Source organism: Mobula hypostoma, chromosome 7 (assembly GCF_963921235.1).
Source record: "Mobula hypostoma chromosome 7, sMobHyp1.1, whole genome shotgun sequence".
NCBI lineage: Eukaryota > Metazoa > Chordata > Chondrichthyes > Myliobatiformes > Myliobatidae > Mobula > Mobula hypostoma.
Genome location: NC_086103.1, coordinates 138,031,996 through 138,057,916, shown reverse-complemented (window position 1 = coordinate 138,057,916; position 25,921 = coordinate 138,031,996). Strand labels below are relative to the sequence as shown.

The window sequence follows — 25,921 nt, the reverse complement described above, 5'->3', positions numbered from 1 at the left end:
ACAAAACAAATTTCACAGCATATGCCAGTGATATTAAACCTGATTCTGAGTTTTTGTACTTGAAAACAATGATAAATTACTCATCCACGTTATACCCAATTTCAGTCCTAAACACATCTCCCATGACAGCTTCCTTAACTCTTTATTTTCTCAAACTTCAGAAACACTATCATTCCATTATTTTTCACTACCATATCTCTATGGTCTCCTCCAGCCACAGAAAATACCTCAAAATTCTTCATTCCCAATCATGGCTTCTTTTCTTTTCCTCCCTCTGTTCAGCTCAGCAATACTGTTCATATGCATTCAGCTACGATGACAAAATACTCTTGTCTTTTTCTCTCCTCTTTAGACCCACATCTCTAACCACTCCTTTATTAATCTAGCTAGTATTTTTTTCTTTATGTATGTCTTTGACATGCACTTGGACTGTTTCTTGTGTTGAAAGTATTACGTGCAATCTGTTTTGCTGTAGCCAATACTTAGATATCAAAAGAAAATCAAGCAGTTATGTATTTTGCACTGGAGGGCTGAGACAAATAGGTTTCAAGGGGATTTATTTAGTTTCCTTAGGAATTATGAATTTTAGTAAATCCTTATATTCAGTGGAGGGGAAGGGTTCAATATTTAAAATAACAAACTGCATATCAAAAAATACTAATCATCAACTAGCCACCAACTTCCAACTTCAGCTAATGCCTGTTCCATGTGCCTCCATGCAACAAACTGTTGCTATGACAATTCTATTCCTTGTTTTGAGCTAACCATTCCCTGACACTTGCATGGATTGAGTATACTTAGTCAAATTATTCGTGTTGAGATTCAACTCAAATTATATGGTTGGATCGAACAACCATAACAATTATTGATGCGCATGGCAATGATTCCGGAAAGTTACCACTTCGCCCCATACACAAAAGACATAGGACTAGAATTAGGCTACTTGGCCCATCGAATCTGCTCCAGCATTCCATCATGGCTGATTTATTATCCCTCTCAACCCTGTTCTCCTGCCTTCTCCCTGTAACCTTTGATACCCTGACTAATCAAGAACTTATCAACCTCCACTTTAAATATACCCAATGACTTCCCTTCACAGACATCTCTGGAAATGAATTCTAAAAATTCACTACCCTCTGGGTCATCTCCTCATCTCTTTTCGAAATGGATGTCCTTCTATTCTGAGTTTGTCCTCTCTGGTTCTAGATTCCTCCACTATAGGAAACATCTTCTCCACATCCACTCTACTTTGGCCTTTCAATATTCAATAGGTTTCAATGAGATACGTCCCCACATTCTTCTAAACTCCAGCGACGACAGGCTCAAAGCTATCAAACGCTCCTCAAATGCCCAAAGCAGTCTGCACTGAGTGCATTCAACACAACACCTTCTGTCCTGTATTCATCACCCCTACATTTTGTCCCTATGCTACACTTCAATTCAACCCACTGTTATTTTGCCCTCTCATCTGCCTGTCCTTCCTCATAGCCTCACTACACACATTGACTTGTCTACCAATTACCCCATCCTCAGCTCGATCACTCTGGTTCCCAATCGCTCTGCCAAATTAGTTTAACCCCCCCCCACCCCGCCCAACAGCTCTAGCAAACTTGTCTCAAGAATATTGGCCCCCTTCAGGTTCAAGTGTAACCCATCCTTTTCGTACAGGGCATACTTTCCTCAAAAGACATCTCTTCAGGATCCCTTCCTTTTTCTTGCCTATGTTGGTCGCACCTATGTGTACCACAACTACCGGCTGTTCACCCTCCCCCTTCAGAATGCTTTGGACCTGATTTGGAACATCCCTGACCCTGGCACCTGGGAGGCAACATTATTTCAGGGTACCTCTTTCATGCCCATAGATGCTCGTCCAACTATGGAAATCCTATCACTACTGCCTCTTCTCCCTCCTTCCCTTCTGAGCCACAGAGCCACATTCAATGCCAGAGACCCGGTCACTGCGGCTTTCCCCTCAACAGTATCCAAAGCAGTAAACTTATTATTGAAGGGAAGGGCCACAGGGGTACAATGGCTGCCTATTCCCTTCCCCTCTCCTGACAGCACCCAGATACCTGTCTCCTGCAGCTTAGGGCTGACAATCTGCCTGTAGCTTCCATCTATCTGCTTGCAATGATTGCAGTTCACCAAAAAGTTCCAAAAGGGTCCAAGTGCTTATTAAACTTCCCAATGCCTTCACGTAACAAGTGACTACTAGTGGATATCTGGATATTCAGCTGTTTTGTCCATGTGGACCATGACTTTATCAAGGTAGGTGGTTTCTTGTCCTGCCAGAACCCACAATGAGCAGTGATGGAAAAACAAATGGACAGATTAGTCTTGCATTTAGAAGGAAATATATTGGGCAATTTTCCATATTGCTGGGCAAATGTGAAAAATTGTAGCTACACTGGGACAACTGCAAACACACTGCTCTTTTTGTGTAGGTGGTTCCAAACTTTCACAGCGTAAGCACCAGACACCAGTGGGTTGACTCTTGATTGAGAGCCCCCAAACACAAAAATTCTTAGGAGAAGGATTATGGAGATCACTGTTGAAGCACAAATAGGATTCATTGCATTACATATTGGGATTATGAAAGTTAAGTATGGAGGAGTTACTGAATTTTTACTAGTTATTGATTAGTCTGCAAACTATACACACCATCTAAAGGAGAATTATAATTCTGAAACTTGCACTTTTTCTAGAAATATAAACCTACTTAAAATTAACTTAATTGTGGTTTTGTGAGAATCAATTCAAAATATTGGCAGAGTAAATTGTATTTGTTCAATTTTATGGCAAATCAATAATAGTGAACAGGTAATTTCTTAACACTGGAAGAATCATTTTAAGATCAGAAATTTTTTAATCATGTGTTTAAAACGTGGAATACACTGACCATTTGCTTTTAAGACAGATTTTATAACAGTTTATAAAATCTAACTTATTACATTAATAGAATCAAATGACATGCAGGTAAAGGATTAAGTTTTTGAATTAGTTATCTTCAGCTGAACTGGTGGCACTTACAGTATATTGGTATATGACAGACTTAATTGTCCCCCCACCCCCATCCTAAAAATCTTAGGATTCTGCTTATTAACTTTGTTACTAAAAGAATGACAAATCTTCTAAATTGTTATCAATACAGTGACATAAATGAGTGCTGCCGGAAATATACTCCTAGCTTCAGCAGATTCAATTTCATAAATTAGAGCTAGCAATATTTAGATATAGCAATAAAATCAACTAATTCCATACTATTGAAGTGCTATATTTAGTTACAACAGGCAGGTGCCTTTCAAAAGTATTAACACAGAATGACAAAGAAATTTCAGGCTTTCTTGCATTAGTTTATGCTCATTAGTGATTGTTGAGTAAATCACAAACTCAGTTTCAAAATTCACATGTTTTCAGATCCCTCCATGGCTTTGTTCCTTTCTCTAAACTCTTCTATTCTCATAATCCTGAATGACACCTAAATTCCTTCAACTCCAGATCACCCCCAAATTTAATTGCTCCACCAATACCTCCAAGTGCCAAGATTGGGAGTTAAGAAGTTTCCTCCCCAAATCTCTCTCAGCTGGTTTTCTTTTGTTCTTTGAAGTATTCCCCAAGAGCTTCCCTCTGAAGCTATCTTTTGGTTCATCTGCAATAATTTATTTCTGTTGAACTTGAATGTTATATAAGTGTTTCTGTGCACTGTCTTGAGGCACTTCACAAAAGTAAAGTGCTTCTACAAATAACAAGCTGTTTTTATTTCTGTTACTGACCAACAAGCTTAGAATCTGCTTCACATTTACACTTGATGGATCTATTTGAAAGCTTGTGTATTTTTTAAAACTGCTTCTCAGGGAACTACAGCAGCTAATATTAACTGACATTTAACATTTAATTCAATGCTTCTTTGGAAATTCTTTTTAAAAAAGCATCATATTTGCAGTGGTGTTCATGGTGAACAATAGTAATGACTAGTCTTTGAAAATAGTGCAATAGCATTTTCAATAGCTTGAAAAGTCATGGACATGTCTTTGAAATACTCAAGTTAATAAATAAAACTTACACTTACAAAAAAATGAAAACACCATATAGGACACAAAGATTCAAAGAAATTATTTTATTTGTAGTGAACATTCTAAATGTGATTTTAAATGATCTGATTTTCTTATAATTATATCAAATAAATTAATGACAATTTCTCAACCTAATATGAATTTCATAGCCAGAAAAAAGAAAATTTCCACAGATGCAAAGTAAAACTTCTTGGTGAATATTTGATGCCTTGTACATTTGCTTCATGGAAATATCACTAAATTTGGCTCCTAAAGTGTTCTACATCAGTGTAGTGAATTTACTTTAAAAGAACTACTGTTCAAATGGATTAGTCATTTTGGGATGGCTGCTATTGAAATTTTTACTTTGCTTTATTTTCCTTGTACATTTAAGGCATTTTTGTTTGGCTGTAAATTTTCCTTGTGCCCGACACAGTTGAAATTAAGTTCTGGACCTACTGTAATATCTGCAAAAGCAAGATGGGCTTTCAGCTATTAACCTTTATCAACAATTTAACAAAATGTCACATTTCCAAGCTTGTGGATGATATCAAACTATGGGCTTGAGTTTGGAGAAGGATATAGAAGGGATTTCAGTGGTTAAAGATAAGCTGAATGAATTGGTAGATGCGATATAATATGGAAAATGTCATTTCTATTGTGTTGCACTAAACAAGCAGAGTATTTCTTGTAAATTATGTAAAGATTTTGTAATGTTGATGTTTAAAGGGACCAAATTGACCTTGTACTTGAGTAATTGACAGTCAACATGTAGATGCAGGAAAGTGAATTGTCTGTTTGGTTTGATAATGAGGTTACAGCAATTATCGAGGCCTTGATGAGACCGCCGCTCGATTACTCAGCACTATTTTTGTCTCCAAATTTCATCTAACAGCCTGTTTTAGAAAATTCAAATAATTTCAATCCTTTAAAAAATATGAAAGATAGAAAGAAATTACTGGTAACTTGTATTCACGTAGCTAATCACTGGACATGATTGCTTATAGATGAGGATGATTTTAAGATCTACTTCTATGTGTTACACAAAGGAATTTGCCAATTTGTGCACAATTTAATGCTGAGGATGTGTTCCTCAGAGGTGGAGCGCTATACGGGGCCATTATAACATTACGTAAATGGACATGTGTGCCTGATTTTTTTGTTTAAATCGAAGACGAGATATATGATATATTATTTTATGTACGCACAGTAATTCGTGGAGTGACAAACACGCAAATAGGCCTAACCTGTACGCCAATGGAGCAGTAACATGTCACAGCAGCAGCGGAGGGAAGTGGGTGTTGGTTACATCCTAGAGGAGGGACCAGGCTGTGGGTCCTCCTCCAACTCTGGGTTCTTCTTCAAGTAGGCATTGAGAATTGACTGCCTTTGCTTATGTTTCCCTTCATGAAGCAGTTCTCGGGAGGAGGAAATCATGTCGAGAACACCTCTCTTTGCCTTATTGCTTTGCTCCCAGTCAGGGTTATTATCGATGGTTTGCGTGTTCGTGGTGATGCTGGTGCTGAGGAATTTTGTGGCGAGGTTTCTTTCTTGTGTTTCCTCTTCCCCATCCATGTCCTCAGATTCACCCAGGATACAATGCTCTGCCAATTCTTGAAGCTCTTTGTTATTAAGGGTCTTGCTGTCTGCACTAGCTGCTTCACCAAAGATACATATGCTATGGAGGTTACTGCGCTGGTTAAATCTATCAACCAACCTCTGCTTGCTGTGAATGTTGCTGACGTATCTTCTTCCTTTTCTTCTTGAATATGATTGAAGATGCTTATTGCCTTTTCCATTAATACCAGCTTCAGGAACATGTTTCATTGAGTTTGACCATCCATCCATATACTTAGGCTATTTTTCATTTTTTCAAGCAAATGGCTCCTTGAATGAGTCACCTTTGTTTATGATAGCTTTGAGGTCATTGCTGTAGAAGCTTTTATCTTGTCTGCATTTTTTACATAATTGTTCTGACTGTCGATGTAGCCGATTTCAAATAGGCGCCAACATCAACGTGACACTCACCAGCTTTCAAATGTCATATCACTTGCAGTTTCACATACATGCTAATGCTTTTCCTAGACATCATAGATGTGATGTACTAGCCTCACTGGAAGTTGTAGACTGTTTTCCAGACAATATGGATGAAAGAAACGGAATGACTTGGCGAGGAAGCAAGAACACTTACACACGCAGGGGAGGCAGAGCGTGAACCAATACGTGATTAGTTGTGAGTGGCTCAGAGCTCTTATTGGCTGAATGAATGTTTACTGTAAGGGTGGCCTTAAGTGTTGTTTAGAATGAGTTAATATTTGAAAAGATTTTAATAAAAAATTAATTAACTGCTGTAGCAAATCAGCACTATGCGGGGTTGCGTTATACGGTATCTAAGTGTATGCTGTACTACTTTAACGACAACTTGCATTTATAAAATGTCTGTGATATAAAAAAGTTAGAAATTTTTTCTATTGAAAGTTCCTGAGAAAGAATGGCTGTCATTGATGAGGTAATAAGAGGGGTAACTGAAATCTTTCACAATGTGAGACATTTGTACGCAGTTTTGAACATGTAGGTTTAAAGGAGGAGTTTGTAAGTTTAGGTTCAGAATGATTAAAAATACAATTTCCTTTTGCCTCACAAATGACAGAACAGAAGTGAGCAGAGCAAAGTAGTGAATTGTGGGAGGTGATAAAGATTACTTGCATTGGGCAAGAAGAAACTACGTGGAAAATAGGACTCAATAGGCTTGGTGAGTAGAGTGAATTGAGTGTAAGATGTAGAATAGGATATAGGCAGCAAGGTTTAGATGAAATAAAGTTACACTTGTTTCTACAGCTGGTGGTAGCTGCATGGCTGCAGATAGTAAAGAAAGATGAAATGTAGTTTAGAAGTATCACTTACAAACTACTGAATAAACAGTGCATGAGGGAAAAGAAAGTTGAGCTAGTAGACACAAATAGTGAGCATTTTAATTAATACTGGTTACTACTAAAGTTACGTTATTTTACCTCAAACACCCAGTCCTCTTCCTGCTCTCCATCCAAAAACATTATTGTCTCCTTATAAATCTGGCCTTCTTCCAAACGTAATGGTGAGACATGGAACTCAATCCTCTGTAGATCAAATGCAATTCCAACTCCGATTGCCTTTATAAAGCTTTCTTTCAAAGTCTGGAAATGAATTGGAACTATCAGATTGCATTTTAATTTGATTTGTTTCAACTCTAGAAAATAAATTCAATAGTCACCAAACTTGGTGCAAAAGTGCAAAACAACTTCTTTTAGTAATCATTATAAACAAAGTAACCAAATTCCTTGACAATTACATGTCATATGCAGCATGAGAAAAAAAGCTGAACCAGAGAATCTATAGTACAGAACATCCTACACTCAGAAATTCACCTCCATACCAAGTCGTTCTGCGTACATGCCTCCCTCTAACTCCATTAGTCTGTTCTTCCAGTGTTTTATTGTCACATACTCATCTAGCTTTTCCTGTTAATGCATCAATGCTTTTCATCTGAACTACTCATTTCTTATGGCAGATTGCTGTTCGTTCCCCCGAATTCTTTATGGCATTAACACCCTTTATTTTGCTTTCTCCAACGAATACCCATCGATTCTTTCATAATTTTAAAGACTCTCCACAGCATTCAATTATCTAAAAATTGAGCTTGTTCAGGGTTTCTTGATAAATGTACACCATCTGTTCCGATAGTATGCTTTGCAGAACCAGTGGAAAAGGTGCTTAAAAATAAAATATTCTTCTCATAATAGAGGACAAAGAGATATGGACACCATTCCTGATGTGGCATCCAAGTTCAACGTTCTTAAAACATAGGATGCAGCACAAGGCTAGGGGTACTGATCATCATTATTTGCCATGTCGTATGATGTGGCCGATCATAGTCTTTGAACATAATTGATCTTGGCGGGGGTACGTATAGCACAGGGGAATCAATAAACATTTTACTATTAGTCTGGTGTAGAACAGGATTGCTCTCCTTCTAAATGTGCCTGTCTTACACTGTCACTGAAGAGTTGTAACAAATTACCCTAATTAAAAAAGGGCAGATGAATAAAACAGTGACTAATTAGATAGTTAAATGTCAACTGAGGAAACTCAAATTTAAGTTTGAATGGTGATAATTAACAGACTTTATAAATCATACTTTGATCAAGGATAGCAGAGTAACTATGATTGTCAGCCATTTTGAAGAAATTAATGACGATATAGATTTTGCAGATCTATGGAATAATTTCAGAAGGCACATGACAAGTACATAAAAATAAATGTAGTAATACAGGCCAAAAATTGCTTAAGGGGTGTGAAATGAAAGGGAGCGATGTATGTTGTCCGACTTGGAAAAGAATGGCAAGTGGAGAAGCAGAGAGCTTAGTGTTGATTTCCAAATTGAATTATTCTGAGTTTGATTTGGTTGTGAATGTAGCAAAGCAAAAATCAAAATTTGCTGCAAGAAGTTGGCAAACACACTTGTCTGGATTGAATTCCATCTGCCATTTTTCAGACTATTTTTCCAGCTGATGCCAATCCCTCTGCAAGCCGTGACAGCCCTCCTCACTGTCCACTATACCCCCAATCTTGGTGTCACCCGCAAATTTGTTGATCCAGTTGACCACATCATCATCCAGATCATTGATACAGAAATAAAACAACAAAGGACCCAGCATCAATCCCTGTGGTACACCACTAGTCACAGGCTTCCAGTCAGAGAGGCAACCCTCTACTACCACTCTCTAGCTTCTCCCATAAAGCCAACCTCTAATCCAATTTACTATTTTATCCTGAATGTGGAGCGACTGAACCATCTTGACCAGCCTCCAACGTGGGGCCTTGTCAAATGCCTTTCTGAAGTCCGTGTGGACATCCACAGTCTTGCCTTCATCCACTTTCCTGGTAACTTCCTCGACACAACCTACCATACACAAAGCTATGTCGACTATCCTTAATCATTCCTTGTCTAGTCTATTCAAATCATTATATATCTGGTCCCTTAGAATACATTCCAATAACTTTCCCACAAGTGATGTCAGACTCACTGGGCTATGATTTCCTGGTTTCTGTTTAGTCTTTTTTTTTAAAAAATCAGTGGGACATTAGCCATCCTCCAATTCTCTCGTACCTCTCATGTCGCTAAGGATGTCTTAAATATCTCTGCCAGGCCCTGGTAATTTCTACACTTGCCTCCCACAGGCTCCGAGGGAATACCCTGTCAGGCCTTGGGGATTTGTTCACCCTAATTTGCCTTAAGACCGCAAACATCTCCTCTTCCTTAATCTGTATAGAGTCCATGACCTCGCTGCAGCTTTGCCTTACTTTTATAGAATCTGTGTCCGACACTTGAGTAAATATAGATGCAAAAAATCCATTTAAGATCTCCCCCTTCTCTTTTGGCTCCACACGTAGACTACCATTCTAATCTTGCAGAGGACCAATTTTGTCCCTTCCAATCCTTTTGCTCTTAACATATCGGTAGAATCCCTTAGGATTGTCCTCCACTTTGTATCCTAGGGCAACTACATGTCTTCCTGATTTCTCCAAGTGTTCCCTTGCGTTTCTTATTCTCCTCACATACTTCATTTGTTCCTCCCTGCCTATACCTATGATGCACCTCTTTTTCTTACCCAGGGTCTCAATATCTCTTGGAAACTAAGGTTCCCTAAACCTGTTATAAAACTTTTATTCTGACAGGCACATACAGAATTTATACTCTCAAAATTACACTTCTGAAGACCTCCTACTTACCAACTATGTCTTTGCCAGAAAACCATCCACACTTGCCAGATCCTTTCTGATACCATCAAAAATGGCCTTTCTCCAATTTAGAATCTCAACCCGCAAAGCACACCTACTGTATCTGTTTGTATATTTACTTTGAAACTAATGGCACTGTGATGACAGTTGCAAGTCTTCCCCTACATAAACTTCTGCCATCTGTCCTGTCTCATTCCCTAACAGCACATCAAGTATCACACATTGTCTCATTGGGGCTTCTACATACTGATTCAGGAAACTTTCCTGAAAACATTTGACAAACTCTATCCCATTTGCAGTATGGGATTTCCAATCAACATGTGAAAATTAAAATACGCTGAAAGTAAACAGTAACAAACTAAATCAATATTTGGTGTGACTACTCTTGACCTTTAAAACTGCATCAATTATTTTAGGTACAACTGTTGCGCAGTTTTATAAGCTGGTAGGTTGTTCCAAGCTTCTTGGAAAACTTGTCACAGTTCTTCTGCAGACTGCAGCTGTCTCACTTGCTTCTGTCTCTCCAGGTAATCAGACACAGCCTCAATGATGATGAGATCAGGGCTCTGTGGAGGCCATGCCATCCATTGCAGAACTCCTTGTTCTATATGCTGAAGATACGTTTTAATGACCTTGGCCATGTGTTTGGGGTCAATGTCCTGCTGCAGAATGAAGTTGGGACCAATCAAATATCTCTCTGATGGTATTGCATGATGGATGAGAACCTGCTTGCACTTCTCAGCATCATTAGCTCTGATCAGATCACCAATTCCATTTGCAGAAATGCAGCCCAAAACCTACAGGGAACATCTGTTACGCTTAACTGTTGTCCGCAGACACTCAACCATATAGTATTCTCCAGCTTTTCTACAGACAAACTGTCTCTCGTTTGAGCTAAAAATTTCAAATTTTGACTCATCAGTCTAGAGCACTTGCTGCCATTTTGAAGGAATGGCTTTTTGACACCAACTCTTCCACGAAGACCACTTCTGACAAGATTTCTCCAGACTCCAGAGTGGCTTCTATGAGTTTAGAGCTGATAGTAGTGCTAGACTTATTCTGATTTAGAAGGGGTGTCAGTCTGATGTACAAGCTTTGACAGCACACCTTGAAACTCCTGTCTACCATGAAATTTGAGAATCAGGTTCATCATCACCGGAACGCCGGAGGAACTTTGGCAGGACCCGAAGAGTCTCGGCCGGAAACGTTGACTGTACATTTTTTCATAGATGCTGTCTGGCCTGCTGAGTTTCTCCACCATTTTGTGTGTGTTGTGTTGCTTGGATTTCCAGCATCTGCAGACTTTCTCGTTTATTATCACCTGTCTGTGTCGTGAAATTTGTTAACTTAGCAGCAGCAGTACAGTGCAATACATGATAATATATAAAGAAAAAGTAGTTAATCAATTAAAGTACAGGCAGGATATTAAATAGATTAAAAAAGTTCAAAACAAATAATATAAAAACGTGAGGTTGTGTTTATGGGTTCAATGTCCATTTAGGAATCGGATAGCTGAGAGGAAGAAGCTGTTCCTGAATCGCTGAGCGTGTGCCTTCAGGCTTCTGTACCTCCTTCCTGATGGTAACAGTGAGAAGAGGGCATGTCTTTGGTGATGGAGGTCTTTAATAATGGATGCCACCTTTTTGAGTCACTGCTCCTTGAAGATGTCTTGGGTACAACAGAGGCTAGTACTGAAGATGGAGCTGACTAATTTAATAATTTTTGTAGCTTCTTTCGGTCCTGTGCAGTAGCCCCCCCCCCCCCCCGCCCCATACCGGACAGTGATGCAGCCTGTCAGAATACTCTCCACAGTACAGCTATAGTTTGAGGTTTCTTTTAGGTGACAAACTAAATTTCCTCAAACCCCTAATGAAATATAGCCACTACCTTGCCTTCCTTTTAGCTGTATCGATATGTTGAGACCAAGTTAGATCCTCTGAGATTTTGACACCCAGGAACTTGCAACTGCTTGCTCTCTCCACTTCTGATCCCTCTATGAGGATTGGTTTGTGTTCCCTCGTCTTACCCTTCCTGGTTCACAATCAGCTCTTTCGTCTTACTGACACTGAGCTCAAGGTTGTTGCTGCGACATCACTCAACTAGCTGGTAATCTTGCTCCTGTATGTCCTCTCATTTCCATTTGCTCACTCTTGCGCAGGTGTAAGATCTGATGATTTGAAGGCTAAACTGTCAAATCTACCACACCCTCACATTTTAATTAGGTTGTCCTTCACACTGCTGATTCCTTCTACACTTGTTTCAGTTAATCAGTTCAGTTCATTCAACTTGTTTTGTCATTGATCATTAGCACCTGTTCGCCATCTTTGTTTAGTTGTGCACTGGGCTGTATAACAAGGTTATCAAGTTTTTAATTTGAAAAGTGGTCTATTACTTAATGTGCTACTTTAACAAAATACAAAAATTTCCCCGTATCATTATTAACGTATTATTCAAAAAATGAATGTTTGAGAATTTAAAATTTGCACTTTTCTATTGACACACTAATGCAGAAGATGAAAATAAACATCCAAAACAAAATTATTATAAAAAATCTAGAGTGCCCAAGTCTTTTGCACAGTACTGTATATTGTATCATCATTGCAAAACTTGGAAACATATTTTCAGCTATTTGTGTTGAAATTGGCTATTTTGTTACTTAAATGAAACATACCCAGTATCTGTGAAACATGTCCAGTTGTGACCATTCATCACCTGCCATATTGATGGTATTCCATTCGTGAACTGTGAACTGTCTATTCATAATTCGGAAAAACTCTGCAACAGAGCTGCTACCTAACAAAAGAGAATCCTTCAATTATTTCACCATATTTTTAGCAGAGGCAAAAACAACCTAAAGAATCTTTTAATGGTTTTCCCCTGTGAACTTTTTTGATTTCCTTTCTCATTCCTCATAGCAGCACATTTAATGCTGAATTAAAAGGTGTGATGTTATTCCAATATGACATAAAATTCTTACTATATTATGTAGTTCACAATATGGTAGATATAAAGAATAATTCATTTATACAGTACAGATTACTGAATTTATCTATGAGCTGAAATATTAGTCTGAAAGATTGGGGATGTCAATGGGATATCTGTTTTGCCAAAGCAGGATGGTCCAGGTAAATGACCTTCTATTGCCTCAGTGTGAAAAGTAACTGGTATCTGCAGCATGTCTACTGTGCAAACTTTTCTGTTACGTTTTTGTTCCCTGTAACAACTACTACTACGTCGACTCAGGCCTAGGGGGCCGGTGTCGGGCAAGCATAACAACATTTAATGCTAAATCATAAACAAAAGTTAATTCCATTCTAAAATTATAATCAATTTTCCTTATGATTAGTGTATAACTCCACTTCACTTGCCCCATCGCTGAAATATTCCCACAATCTAAGGGCTCACCTCATACTCTATATACTTATTGCTTTATTTATTATTATTTTTCTTTTTGTATTTGCAGTTTGTCATCCCCTGCACTCTAATTGAATGTCCAAGTTGGTGCGGTTCTATTCTATGATTCTATTACGGTTATTATTCTAAGATCAATCTTTTGAGTATGCCCACAAGAAAATTAATCTCAGGGTTGTATATAGTAACATATATGTACTTTGATAATAAATTTACTTTGAACTTTGATTTCTATCATTTAAGTTGGATTTCAAGTCTTCACTTTTCTCTTTTTAAGCCATATAATTATTTGTTCATACAAATCAGTATTTTGTGGTACTGAAGCTGGAGTAAAGAAAACTTTAAAATATTAAACCACACCAATTTTTTCATGTTTTAGTATACACCTACAATATGTACACAAAATACCAAGATGCAAACAAGAGTTTTGAAAGAGAAAATAACCCTGTTTTGATGACACCAGCTTTCAGATATCCGTTAGCCAAGATGGCTGAACAGGAGGGAAACATATAACATTACTAAATGGACTAGCAGTGATCTGCAGATTGAAAATGACTCAATTCACTGGGCTTGATGTAAAGGATAAAATTAAAGAGAAATCTTATACTGAAGATCAAAGTACAAACAACATAAAATCTGAAGGTACTTCATCTTCCAAACAGGGACATTGATTTGCTAGTGATTTTAGCATTTTCTACAAGTACCCTTCATGTACTATCCCAAACTGCTTTATAGTTTGTCAAATTGACTACCCAAAACTCTGACATATGATTTTTGGTATCATGTACAAAGAACTTACTGGCTAAAGGTTAATATGCTAAAGTCAAATCATACCAAGGTGAAAGTAAAGGAGTGAAAAAAAATCTCAAGATTTAGAACATCCTATCTGCTTCATTTAAATTTGCTGGTGAACGCAGCAGGCCAGGCAGCATCTCTAGGAAGAGGCGCAGTCGACGTTTCAGGCCGAGATCCTTCGTCAGGACTAACTGAAGGAAGAGTTAGTAAGAGATTTGAAAGTGGGAGGGGGAGGAGGAGATCCAAAATGATAGGAGAAGACAGGAGGGGGAGGGATGGAGCCAAGAGCTGGACAGGTGATAGGCAAAAGGGATACGAGAGGATCATGGGACAGGAGGTCCGGGAAGAAAGACAGGGGGGTGGGGGAACCAGAGGATGGCAAGGGGCAAATTCAGAGGGCCAGAGGGAGAAAAAGGAGAGTGAGAGAAAGAATGTGTGTATAAAAATAAGTAACAGATGGGGTACGAGGGGGAGGTGGGGCATTAGCAGAAGTTCATGAATCGATGTTCATGCCATCAGGTTGGAGGCTACCCAGACGGAATATAAGGTGTTGTTCCTCCAACCTGAGTGTGGCTTCATCTTTACAGTAGAGGAGGCCGTGGATAGACATGTCAGAATGCCAATGGGATGTGGAATTAAAATGTGTGGCCACTGGGAGATCCTGCTTTCTCTGGCGGACAGAGCGTAGATGTTCAGCAAAGCGGTCTCCCAGTCTGCGTCGGGTCTCGCCAATATATAAAAGGCCACATCGGGAGCACCGGACGCAGTATATCACCCCAGCTGACTCACACGTGAAGTGTCATCTCACCTGGAAGGACTGTTTGGGGCCCTGAATGGTGGTAAGGGAGGAAGATGAAGCCACACTCAGGTTGGAGGAACAACATCTTATATTCCGTCTGGGTAGCCTCCAACCTGATGGCATGAACATCGACTTCTCTAGCTTCCACTAATGCCCCACCTACCCCCGTACCCCATCTGTTACTTATTTTTATACACACATTCTTTCTCTCACTCCCCTTTTTCTCCCTCTGTCCCTCTGAATTTGCCCCTTGCACATCCTCTGGGTTCCCCCCCCCCGCCTTTCTTCCCAGACCTCCTGTCCCATGATCCTCTCGTATCCCTTTTGCCTATCACCTGTCCAGCTCTTGGCTCCATCCCTCCCCCTCCCCCTCCAACTTTCAAGTCCCTTACTCACTCTTCCTTCAGTTAGTCCTGACGAAGGGTCTCGGCCTGAAACGTCGACTGCGCCTCTTCCTAGAGATGCTGCCTGGCCTGCTGCGTTCACCAGCAACTTTGATGTGTGTTGCTTGAATTTCCAGCATCTGCAGAATTCCTGTTGTTTGCTTCATTTAAAGTTATTTACTATTAATTTCAAAAACTGTATAAAGAATGCCCATTTGAATACATCACAGCAATTAAATAAAAGCCTGAAAGCATAAAAAAGCACAATAATCCCTTAATAGAACAGAAAATGAACCTGTTCAAAGATGCAGGAGATGAGTAACAGACAATCACATTTTCAATTCTTGCAATCACGTACTTCGAGCTCTTAGGTCTAATTATTTAGCCCAATTGCTTGCAGATTTCTGAGGAGCTTTAGTTAGTCAGTTAGAAAGCACAGAAACAGGTGTTTTTCCCTACTGAGTTTATGCCCACCTTAAGATTCCACTTATTCTAATCCCATTGTATACTCATGTTCCCAACAACTCCCACTAGATTTTTTTTTTACTACTTGCCTTCAGGGACAACTTACAGGCGTTTGAATGTCAGAGGAAACCAGATTGCACAGAGCAAACCCAAATGGTCACAGGGAAAACGGAGGATGAGAAGTGACCTGATAGAGGTGTACAAATATTGAGAAGTATTGATCGTGTGGATAGTCAGAGGCTTTTCCCCAGGGCTGAAATGGCTAGCACGAGAGGGCATAGTTTTAAGGTGCTTGGAAGTAGGTACAGAGGAGACGTCAAGGGTAAATTATTATTTTTTTTTAAAACGCAGGGAGTGGTGAATGCGTGGAATGGGCGGCCAGCAGCAGGGTGGAGGTGGATACGATAGGGTCTTTTAAGAGACTCCTGGACACCTACATGGAGCTTTGAAAAATAGAGGGCTATGGACAAAGCCTAGGTAGTTCTAAGGTAGGGGCATGTTCAGCACAGCTTTGTGGGCCGAAGGACCTGTATTGTGCTGTAGGTTTTCTGTGTTTCTAAAACATGTACACTCCACAGAGACATCACCAGAGGTCAGGACTGAACCCAAGTTCCTGACCTCATGAGGTAGATCTACTGCCTACACCATTAAATAGCAGCTTGTTTGATTGCAAAGTTTGTTTACCAAAATCTGAACACATTTGTAGAAGCACTTAAATGAAAATTTCAGCATGCTGATATTACATATGACTCTTTAGATTGCTGACTTAAAATATACAATAAATATTCCAAATTTAGCGGTTTGCAAGAATGTGTGACTATTTTATGTCTAAGGATTATTAGAAATTGTATTTACCTAAAGTGACATTGGCAAACAGAGAAACATTCAAGTGACTTTGACTTTCAGAAATTACAGTACCACATCTTCAATAAATTGCAGCCCCAAAATTTCAGTTAGCTGTTTAAGCTTGAATGTTAGCTTCATAGTTGGAAACTGTATTTCCCCCTTCCTATAGGGCAAGTGGAAGCTGAATGAATAGACATTCTGCATTTCTGTAAACAAAGCAGCTTGAGTAAGTGTGAAATGAAACGCATCAAATAAAATGAAATAGTCTAATCAAGTTATAATTCTAAATTCAATATCATTTGATACAGAAGGGAAAGCAAGTTTGATATTGGGAGATAAAAGGAAAAAAAGCAGAATTGATAAAAGGCTGCACTTTTTAAATCCCTAACAACCAAATCCAAAAGAATAAAATATTATATTCGTAGGAGTTATCTGTCACTGCCAAAAGGATTGGCTGACAACAGCTAACAGCTGTCAACTTAAAACACTTTAAATGATTTGGTTTAAAATGGCAAGTTCATTTTGTATTGTGACACATGATGCAGCTGATGGGGGTGTTTAAGAAGTTAATAGTGCAGCAGTTCACCTTTGACAACAGCTTTGCAATTAATGGCCCCGAGCTGTTGCATTTGCTGGCAAATAATTATGCTTTAAGTGACTTTGCTACTTTTACAATAATTTTTGACCTTAGGAAATAATTCGTTCCCAGAATCCTATCATAATTATTTAGAGGATTGGGAGAGTATGTATATTGTCAGGAATTGGCTATTAGAAAACAGTCAGAGTAACTGGTCCTTTCAAGCTGGTATTCTGTAACTGAAGGGGTACTATGGACATCAATGCTGGGGCTTCAATTATTTACTACCTGTACTGTAGCCAAATTTGCAGATAGATCCATTAGCACATTGCAAGGCGTCTCCAAAAGTGATAGAAAAAAAAGTTGAGTGGTTGAGAAACTGGCAAATTGAGTGATTTTGTGAGAAAATGTGAAGTTATTCATAGGTGGAAGAATGAAAAACAAATTATTTAAATTAACATGATAAAACATTGTAGTACGAAGGGATCTGGGGATACTAGCACATGAAACAAAATAAAAATTAGCATATAGATGCAACAACAACAGGTAATTAGGAAAACGAATGGAATATTGGCAATTATTGCAAGGAATGCAGAGTATGAAAGCAGGGAAACTTTGATGCAATTTTTCAATATGTTGGTGAGACCTACCTGGAGTACTTGGACTCCAAATTTAAGGTGGGATATACAAGAAAGTAAGAAATAGGAGGAAGCGATCTGGCCCATTGAGCACGCTCTGCCATTCAATAAGGTCACGGCAGATCTGGCTGTAGACTCAGCTCCACCTACCTGCCTTTTCCCCATAACCCTTAATTGCCCTAACATGCAAAAAGCAATCTGTGTCTTAAATATATTTGATGAAGTAGCCTCTACTGATTCCTTGGGCAGTGAATTCCACAGATTCACTACTCTGTGAAAAACTGTTTCGCCTCATCTCCATTCTAAACCTGCACCGCCAAATCTTGATGCTATGTCTACTAGTTCTAGTCTCACCTACCAGTGGAAACAATTTTCCTACCTCTATCTTATCTATCCCTTTCATAATGTTATATGTTTCTATAAAATCCCCTTTCGTTCTTCTGTATTCCAGTGAATACAATGTCAGGAAACTCAACCTCCATTCAAAGGGCAAACCCCTCATCTATGGAATCAGCCTGGTAATCCTCCTCTGTACTGACTCCAAAGCCAGTACAGTACATTCCGTTAATTGTGCCATTGGTTAATTGGGACAGCTGTTTACTTGGGCCAACTCTTAATGTACAAAAACTAATGGAGAAAGTCGTTGGGATTCCCTTTGTTTATTTAGGACACTATGCCTCTTAATTGGGACAAGAGACTTTTGCCAGTTTCTAACCAGCACCAGATGTGTGCACTTCTGGCTTCAAGCATTCCGGTTTCGAGATGCCAGAAACAGCCGGGAGCGAAAATGAAATGATTTCACTACTTCTACAAGTTAGTGACTACGAAAAAGTTGAAGGTATCAACAATCATCTTGAATGTTACAACAAAAATAAAGATTTGGGGGATGCAATTATCAACAGCATTGTACGAAGGCAGTCCATTATCTGCACAAGGTGTCTACGCTGATTTTGTTCATTTACAGTCAAAACAGCAAGACATGGATGAATTCCTCCATTGGTAGTACTTGAAATGAATAGTTTTATAGTACTGTAGTATTGGTAGTTTCCAATATGTTCTGAATGTCAAGTATATAATTTGTTTTTTTTTTGTACATCTTTTAAACTATTTCTGTGAAACTTTGGCATATTGGGATAGCCACTTAATTGAGCCAAAATCCACTGATCCCAATGTGTCCCAATTAACTAGCATTCACTGCATATTTTTTCTCAAGATCAGAGCTGCATAAAGTACTCCAGGTGCAGCATAGCCTTCCTGCTCTAAAATGCAATCCCTCTGGCAACGAAGGCCAACCAACATTCCACTTGCTTTCTTGACTGTTGCAAACTAACATCTTACAGTTCAGACACCAGCACTCCCAAACCTCTGCAAAACAGCATGCTGCCACCTTTTGCTATTTAAATTCTAAATTTGCATTGAGTTATGACTTCTGAGGGTCATAACTCTAGAACTGTCTAGGCCATAGATCTACATGTTCAGTTATTTTAGGTGGACCATTAGACGTAGAAGCAGAATTAGGCCATTCAGCCTACTGCCCTGCTCCACCATTCAGTCCTACTGATTTATTTTCCCACGACCCGATTCTGCTGCCTTCACCCCATAACCTTTAATGCCCTTACTAAAGAAAATGTGGAGGAGACAGGACACAGGACAGTGCAGCCCTTCAGGGTACGATACTGTGCTGAACTAATTATATCCCTTCATTCTCTGCACATTCATCAGCCAATCACGTGGCAGCAACTCAACACATAAAAGGATGCAGACGTGTTCAAGAGTTTCAGTTGTCGTTCAGATCAAATATCAGAACGGGGAAGAAATGTGACATAAGTGACGTTGCTGTGGAATTATTGTTGGTGCCAGACAGGTAGGTTTGAATATCTCAAACTGATCTGGGATTTTCAAGTACAACAGCTTCAGGAGTTAACGGAGAATGGTGCACAAAACAAGCAACAAAAAAACATTCGGTGAGAGACAGTTCCCTGGGCAAAAATGCCTTGTTAATGAAAGCAGTCAGAGGAGAATGGCCAGACTGGTTCAAGCTGACAGGAGGGCGACAGTAACTTAAATAACAGCAGTGTACAGGACAGCATCTGAGTGGACACCACACCGAACCCCAAGGCAGATGGATTGCAGCAAAGGACCATGAACATACACTCAGGGGCCACTTCATTACGTACAGATACCTCTCAATCTTATAACTTCTACCAGACCAGCCCTCTGCCTTCACTGCGCAGAAAAAACAACCGAGTTTGCTCAGCCTCTCCTCTAATCCAGGCAATATCTCACAAATCTCATCTGCACCCTCTCCAAATCCTTGACATTTTTCCTATAATAGGGTGACTGAAATTTAATCAAATTGAATTCAATACTCTAGATACAGCCTAACATTAATCTGATAAAGGGGCAACAAAACTTCCCAGCTCAACCTCAGAACCTCTACTGATAATGGCAAGCATGTCATACGCATTTTTACACCCCATCTACTGTGCAGTATCTTTCAGTGAGATATGGACTGGGACCCCAAATACCTTTGTATGTCAGCACTGTTAACATTCTTGTGTACTGTCCCCTTACAGTGCATCACTTCACACTTGGCTGGATTAAGCTCCATCTGCCATTTCTCTGCCCATATCTGCATATGTTCTACACTCAGTGGCCACTGATTATGTTCGTGGTCTTACGCTGCCGTAGCCCATCCACTTCGAGGTTCAATGTGTTACGCATTCAGAGAAGCTCTTCTGCACACTACTGCTGTAACCAATTGTTATTTGAGTTGCTGTTGCCTTCCTGTCAGCTTGAGTTAATCTGGCTACTCTCCTCTGACCATTCACCAACAATGAGTTTTTGCTCACAGAACTATCACTCACTGGTTTTCGTTTTTTTTGCGCAATTCTCTGTAAACTCTAGAGACTATTGCGTGAAATTCCCAGGAGATCAGCAGTTTCTGAGATACTCAAACAACCCTGTATGGCACCAACAATTATTCCATGGTCAAAGTCACTTAGATCAAAGTTCAAAGTAAATTTATTATCAAAATACATACGTCACCATATATAACTCTGTGATTCATTTTCTTGTGGGCATTCACAGTAAATACAAGAAACACAATAGAATGAAAGACAGCATCCCACAGGGCAGACAATCAATGTGTAAAGACAACAAACTCTGCAAATACAAAATGAAAAAAAGTGAAATAATAATAAAAAAAAATAACAAATAGAGAACATTAGATAGAGAGTCCATAGATTGTGGGAACAGTTCAATGATGGGGTGAGTAAATTTGAGTGAAGTTATCCCCTCTGGTTCAAGTGCCTGGATAGCGGAGGGGTAATGACTATTTCTGAACCTGGTGATGTGGGTCCTGAGGCTCCTGTACCTTCATCCTGAGCAGAGAGCATGGCCTGGATGGTGAGGTCCTCGATGATGAATGCTGCTTTCCTGTGACAGAACTCCTTGCAGATGTGCTCAGTGCTGAGGAGAGCTTTGCTCGTGATGGACCCGGTTGTATCCACAACTTCTTGCAGGCTTTTCTGTTCAAGGGCATTGGCACATGCCAGGCTGTGATGCAACCAGTCAATATACTCTCCACCTCACATCTATAAAAGTTTGTCAAAATTTTAGCTAACATGCCAAATCTGCACAAACTTTTAAGTAGAGACAATGTCATATTTTTTCATAATAGCACTAAGTGATAGACCCAGGACAGATCCTCTGAAACGATAATACTGAGGAATTTAAAGATGCTGACCCTGTCACACATTTCTTCCCCATTCTGATGTCTGTCCTGAACCACTCAAGCTCTTGACCATGCCTGCATGCTTTTATACATTGAGTTGCTGCCACATGATTTGTGATTAGATACTTACGGGGGTGGGGGGGGGTCGGTCTGTCTGTCTGTCTCTACATACATACATATATACACATACATATTTTTTATATATATATATATACACACACACACACACATACATACACACACACACATATACACACACACAAAGGCAAAGGTCCGAATAGCATCCCTGCAGAACACTACTAATCACTTATCTCTAGCCACAATAAATCTTATCAACCGCTACCCTTTGTCTTCAATGAGAAAGCTATTTCTGCATCCCTTGCATCTTAATCTTCTACATAAGCCTTCCATGGGGGACCCTGTCAAATGCTTTACCAAAGCCCATGCAGACAACATTCTCAAACTTACCTTCATTAATCACCTCCTAAAAAAACTTGTTAGTAAAATATCCTCTGCACAAAGCCATGCTGACTGTCCCTAATTAAATCCTATCTTCACAAATCCTCTCCAAAAGCTTTCCTACCACTGATATGAAACTCATTGGTCTATAATTTCCAGGGTTATCCCAATTTCTCCTCTTGAACAATGCAACCACATTGACTACTCACCAGTCCTCTGGGACCTCATATGTGGCTAGAGGGACAAAATTATCTTAGTAAAGTCTCAGTAAATCTCATACCTCTCAATAACCTGGGGTATATACCCTCAGGCTTGAAGGACTAATCCACTTTAACATCCTACACTATCCCCTTTATCTCAAAATGCCCAAGCATATTAGCACACTTCACACTGATCCCACTATCTTCCACATCCTTCTGCTTAGTAAATTACAAAGAAAAATACTCATTTTGGACCATCCTCAAAACATCTGCCTCCACACAAATGTTGCCTCCTCCTTGCTCTTGATGAATAGAATGCCTAGTGGGTGGCAGGAATTTGAATTAAAATGGAGTCGAGAGAAAAGTAGTTTGGAGACCATATACAGTATGGACCAGCCATCATCATAAAGAACGGTGGAGCAGATTCTTACTTCTCTTTCTGCATGTTTGATGCCACATAATCGCTATTACATATTCACTGTTAAGTGAACTATTCACCATACCAGAAATTTCTACAGACTGAATGAAAGCACCAGTTTTGCGTTGAACAATAGTAGATTTTTGTGTGGCATTGAGATAATTGGAAATTAAGATAAGAAGTATCAGACCCATTTGACATTGGACTCTTAAAGGCTCAAAATGGGGAGCAGAAGGGTTTATACAGTGTGTCACTTCTCAACCATCTGCACCAAAAGTGGTTTTCCTCTCCCTTGATGTCACATGGAACAATGCTAATTGTGAGCTATCTGCTTTGCTTTCTCACATTCTATCAGTCATTACTTTTCAAAGATACTTCAGTTGTGAGGCCCCCATGGTACCTCAAAAAGTACCACATGAAGAAAAGTCTGCAAGAAGAAAAAAATCAGTTATATTTTTATTTCAGTTATCTACATATTTGAAATGCCACTTCAGAGGAAATATTGTAGAATTCAATCCACAATTCAACTTTAAAACAGACGTGTCACTTTTGGACCAATTTCAGTTCACGCTGTTTAATCAGGATCCTGATTTATTCTGCAGATTAATTGAAGCTGCCTTCCATGATTGCATCAGCTTCAGTATATTCTAATAAGAAACGGTTTGACTGAAGCTCTGCTGTCTATAACTCAGTCAGGCAATAAAGAACTGAATAAATTACTACATCCTGCAATTAAACCTCACTAAGATTTATTGCCCTCCAAGTAGCTAACAATGTACTTACTGACCAGCATAAAATATTCTTTGGAAGAATAGCTTGACACCAACACTGTTTTGCCCACAACTGTGCACCAAGCTACTGAACGACCTGCGGGTATTTTTGAGGAATACATGCACATATTCCTCTAAGACAAGGTAAACATCTGAATAAAGTAAGAGGGAGGAACATTAATAAGAACCTGAGAGACAACATTTTCCACACAGAAGGTGGTCCATATAGCTTATGGAACAAGCTGCCAATGGAAGTGGTTAAGGCAGGTATAATAACAACATTTAACATCTATTTGGACAGGTAAATGGATATGAAAGGTTGAGAGGGGTATGGGTCAAAACTGGGCAAATGTTATTTGTTTAAATGGGCATGTTAGCTGACACAGATGAGATGGATCAAAGGATCATTTTCATCCTTTCTTAAGAAAATATCCATAAGATACAGTAGCAGTATTAGGCCATTCAGCCCATCAAGTCTGTTCTACCATTCCATCATGGCTGATCCCAGATCCCATTCAACCTCAAACACCTGCCTTCTTGCCATATTCTGTTGCTCTGACCAATCAGGAAACAATAAACTTCCACTTTAAATATACCCAAGGACTTGGTCTCCACTGCAGACTGTGGCAGAGCATTCCACAGATTTACTATTCTCTGGCTAAAAACAAATCCTCATCATCTCTGTTCTAAAAGGTTACCCCTCAATTCTGAGGCTGTGCCCTCTAGTTCTGTATACCTCCACCACAGGAAACATCCTCGCCACATCCACCCTATCTAGTCCTTCCAACATTCATAGAAACATAGAAAACCTACAGCACAATACAGGCCTTTCAGCCCAAAAAGCTGTGCCCTACCTTAGAACTACCTAGGCTTTACCCATAGCCCTCTACTTTTCTAAGCTCCACGTAGCCATCCAGGAGTTTCTTAAAAGACTCTATCGTTTCCACCTCCACCACCGTCGCTGGCAGCCCATTCCACGCACTTACCACTCTCTGCGTAAAAAACTTACCCCGACATCTCCTCTGTACCTACTTCCAAGCACCTTAAAACTATGCCCTCTCGTGCGAGCCATTTCAGCCCTGGGGAAAAGGTTCTGACTATCCACATGATCAATGCCTCTCATTATCTTGTACACCTCTATCAGGTCACCCCTCATCCTCAAACGGCCTTTGGTAGGGTTCAATGAGACCGCCCCCCCGCCTGCATTCTTCTAAACTCCAGTGAGTACAGGCCCAAAGCTACCAAATGCTCCTCATATGTTAATCCCTTCATTCCCAGAATCATCCTCATGAACCTCCTCTGGACTGTCTCCAGTGACGACACATCCTTTGAGATATGGGGCCCAAAACTGTTGAGAACACTCCAAGCGCTGCCTGACTATTGTCTTATAAAGGTTTAGCATTATCTCCTTGGTTTTATATTCTATACCCCTTGAAATAAATGCCAACATTGCATTTGCCTTCTTTACCGCGCATGCGCCGGTCGTGCATGCAGCCTGTTACAGTCGCTCCGTAGAGTCTTACTTTTAAACTTTTTAACTTAGTTATTTGTTTTTTTTCTCATGGTAACACGTTGAAGCTGCACCCTCTCTAACATGCTGGTGGAGAGAATTTTACTTGTTTTTTTAGCGCTGGAGTTAGTTACGTTTGGACGTCTTATTAGTGTGGCAGCAGGATGGCCGCATTGTTTATTCCAGGGACCAATTGATTGTGCTCATGCCGGCCGGCTTAGCGAACAGAGCAGCGGACATCCCGGCTGAAATCTGGAGAAAACACAGAGGATGCAGAGGGGGATCGAAAAGGCGAGGGAAGAGGACTGGGTCGAGACAACAGAGGCTTATGGAGAAGTTATAAGCCGTGTCTCCCCTCTCTCATCATGGGAAATGTGAGATCACTGGGGAATAAAATGGACGAACTGACTGCGCTTGTCAGGAGTCAGAGAACATTTCGGGAGAGCAGTGTCATGTGCTTTACTGAGACGTGGCTGCACGAGGACATACCCGATCAAAGCGTTTCCATAGAGGGCTTCCAGACCGTTCGAGCTGACCAGAATTGCACTGAGACCGGTAAGCGTAAAGGAGGGGGGCTGGCGGTTCTGGTAAATAACAGATGGGGCAATCCTGGGCATATTATACGATCAAGGAACGTGTCTGTAGCCCGGATATTGATCTTTTTGCTGTTGGACTCCGGCCATATTATTTGCCAAGGGAAATCTCGCATGCAATTGTGGTTGTTGTGTACATCCCTCCCTCTGCCAACCCGACGTCGGCGTGTAACATCATTTACACCGTCATAGCCAGATTACAAACCCAACACCCGAGTGCCGTCATTACCATCTTGGGTAACTTCAACCAGGTTACCATGGCTAGAACACTGCCCAACTTCATGCAGTATGTGAGCTGTACAACCAGAGGGGAGAGGACTCTGGATTTGATGTACGCTAACGTTAAGGATGCATACAGCTCCTCTCCCCTCTCCCCACTGGGAAGGTCAGATCACAACCTGGTGCATCTAAAACCCTGCTACGTGCCTCTGGTGAAGAGTAAACCTGCAACCTCGAGGACAGTGAGAAAATGGTCGGAGGAGGCTTATGAG

General features: G+C 40.0%; 1 protein-coding gene across 2 annotated transcripts in view; it reads right to left on the bottom strand.

Moving 5' to 3' along the window:
- aasdhppt (aminoadipate-semialdehyde dehydrogenase-phosphopantetheinyl transferase) overlaps positions 1 to 25,921 on the bottom strand; it is a 60,581-nt gene that overhangs the window by 13,724 nt on the left and 20,936 nt on the right. The window contains exons 3-4 of one of the 2 annotated variants that reach the window (XM_063054096.1): positions 12,502 to 12,623; positions 7,064 to 7,225 (exon numbers count right to left, since the gene is read on the bottom strand). In XM_063054096.1, the coding sequence (XP_062910166.1) occupies positions 7,064 to 7,225; positions 12,502 to 12,623 (284 nt within the window). The remainder of the gene's footprint in view (positions 1 to 7,063; positions 7,226 to 12,501; positions 12,624 to 25,921) is intronic. The other variant, XM_063054097.1, reaches the window with a different exon arrangement.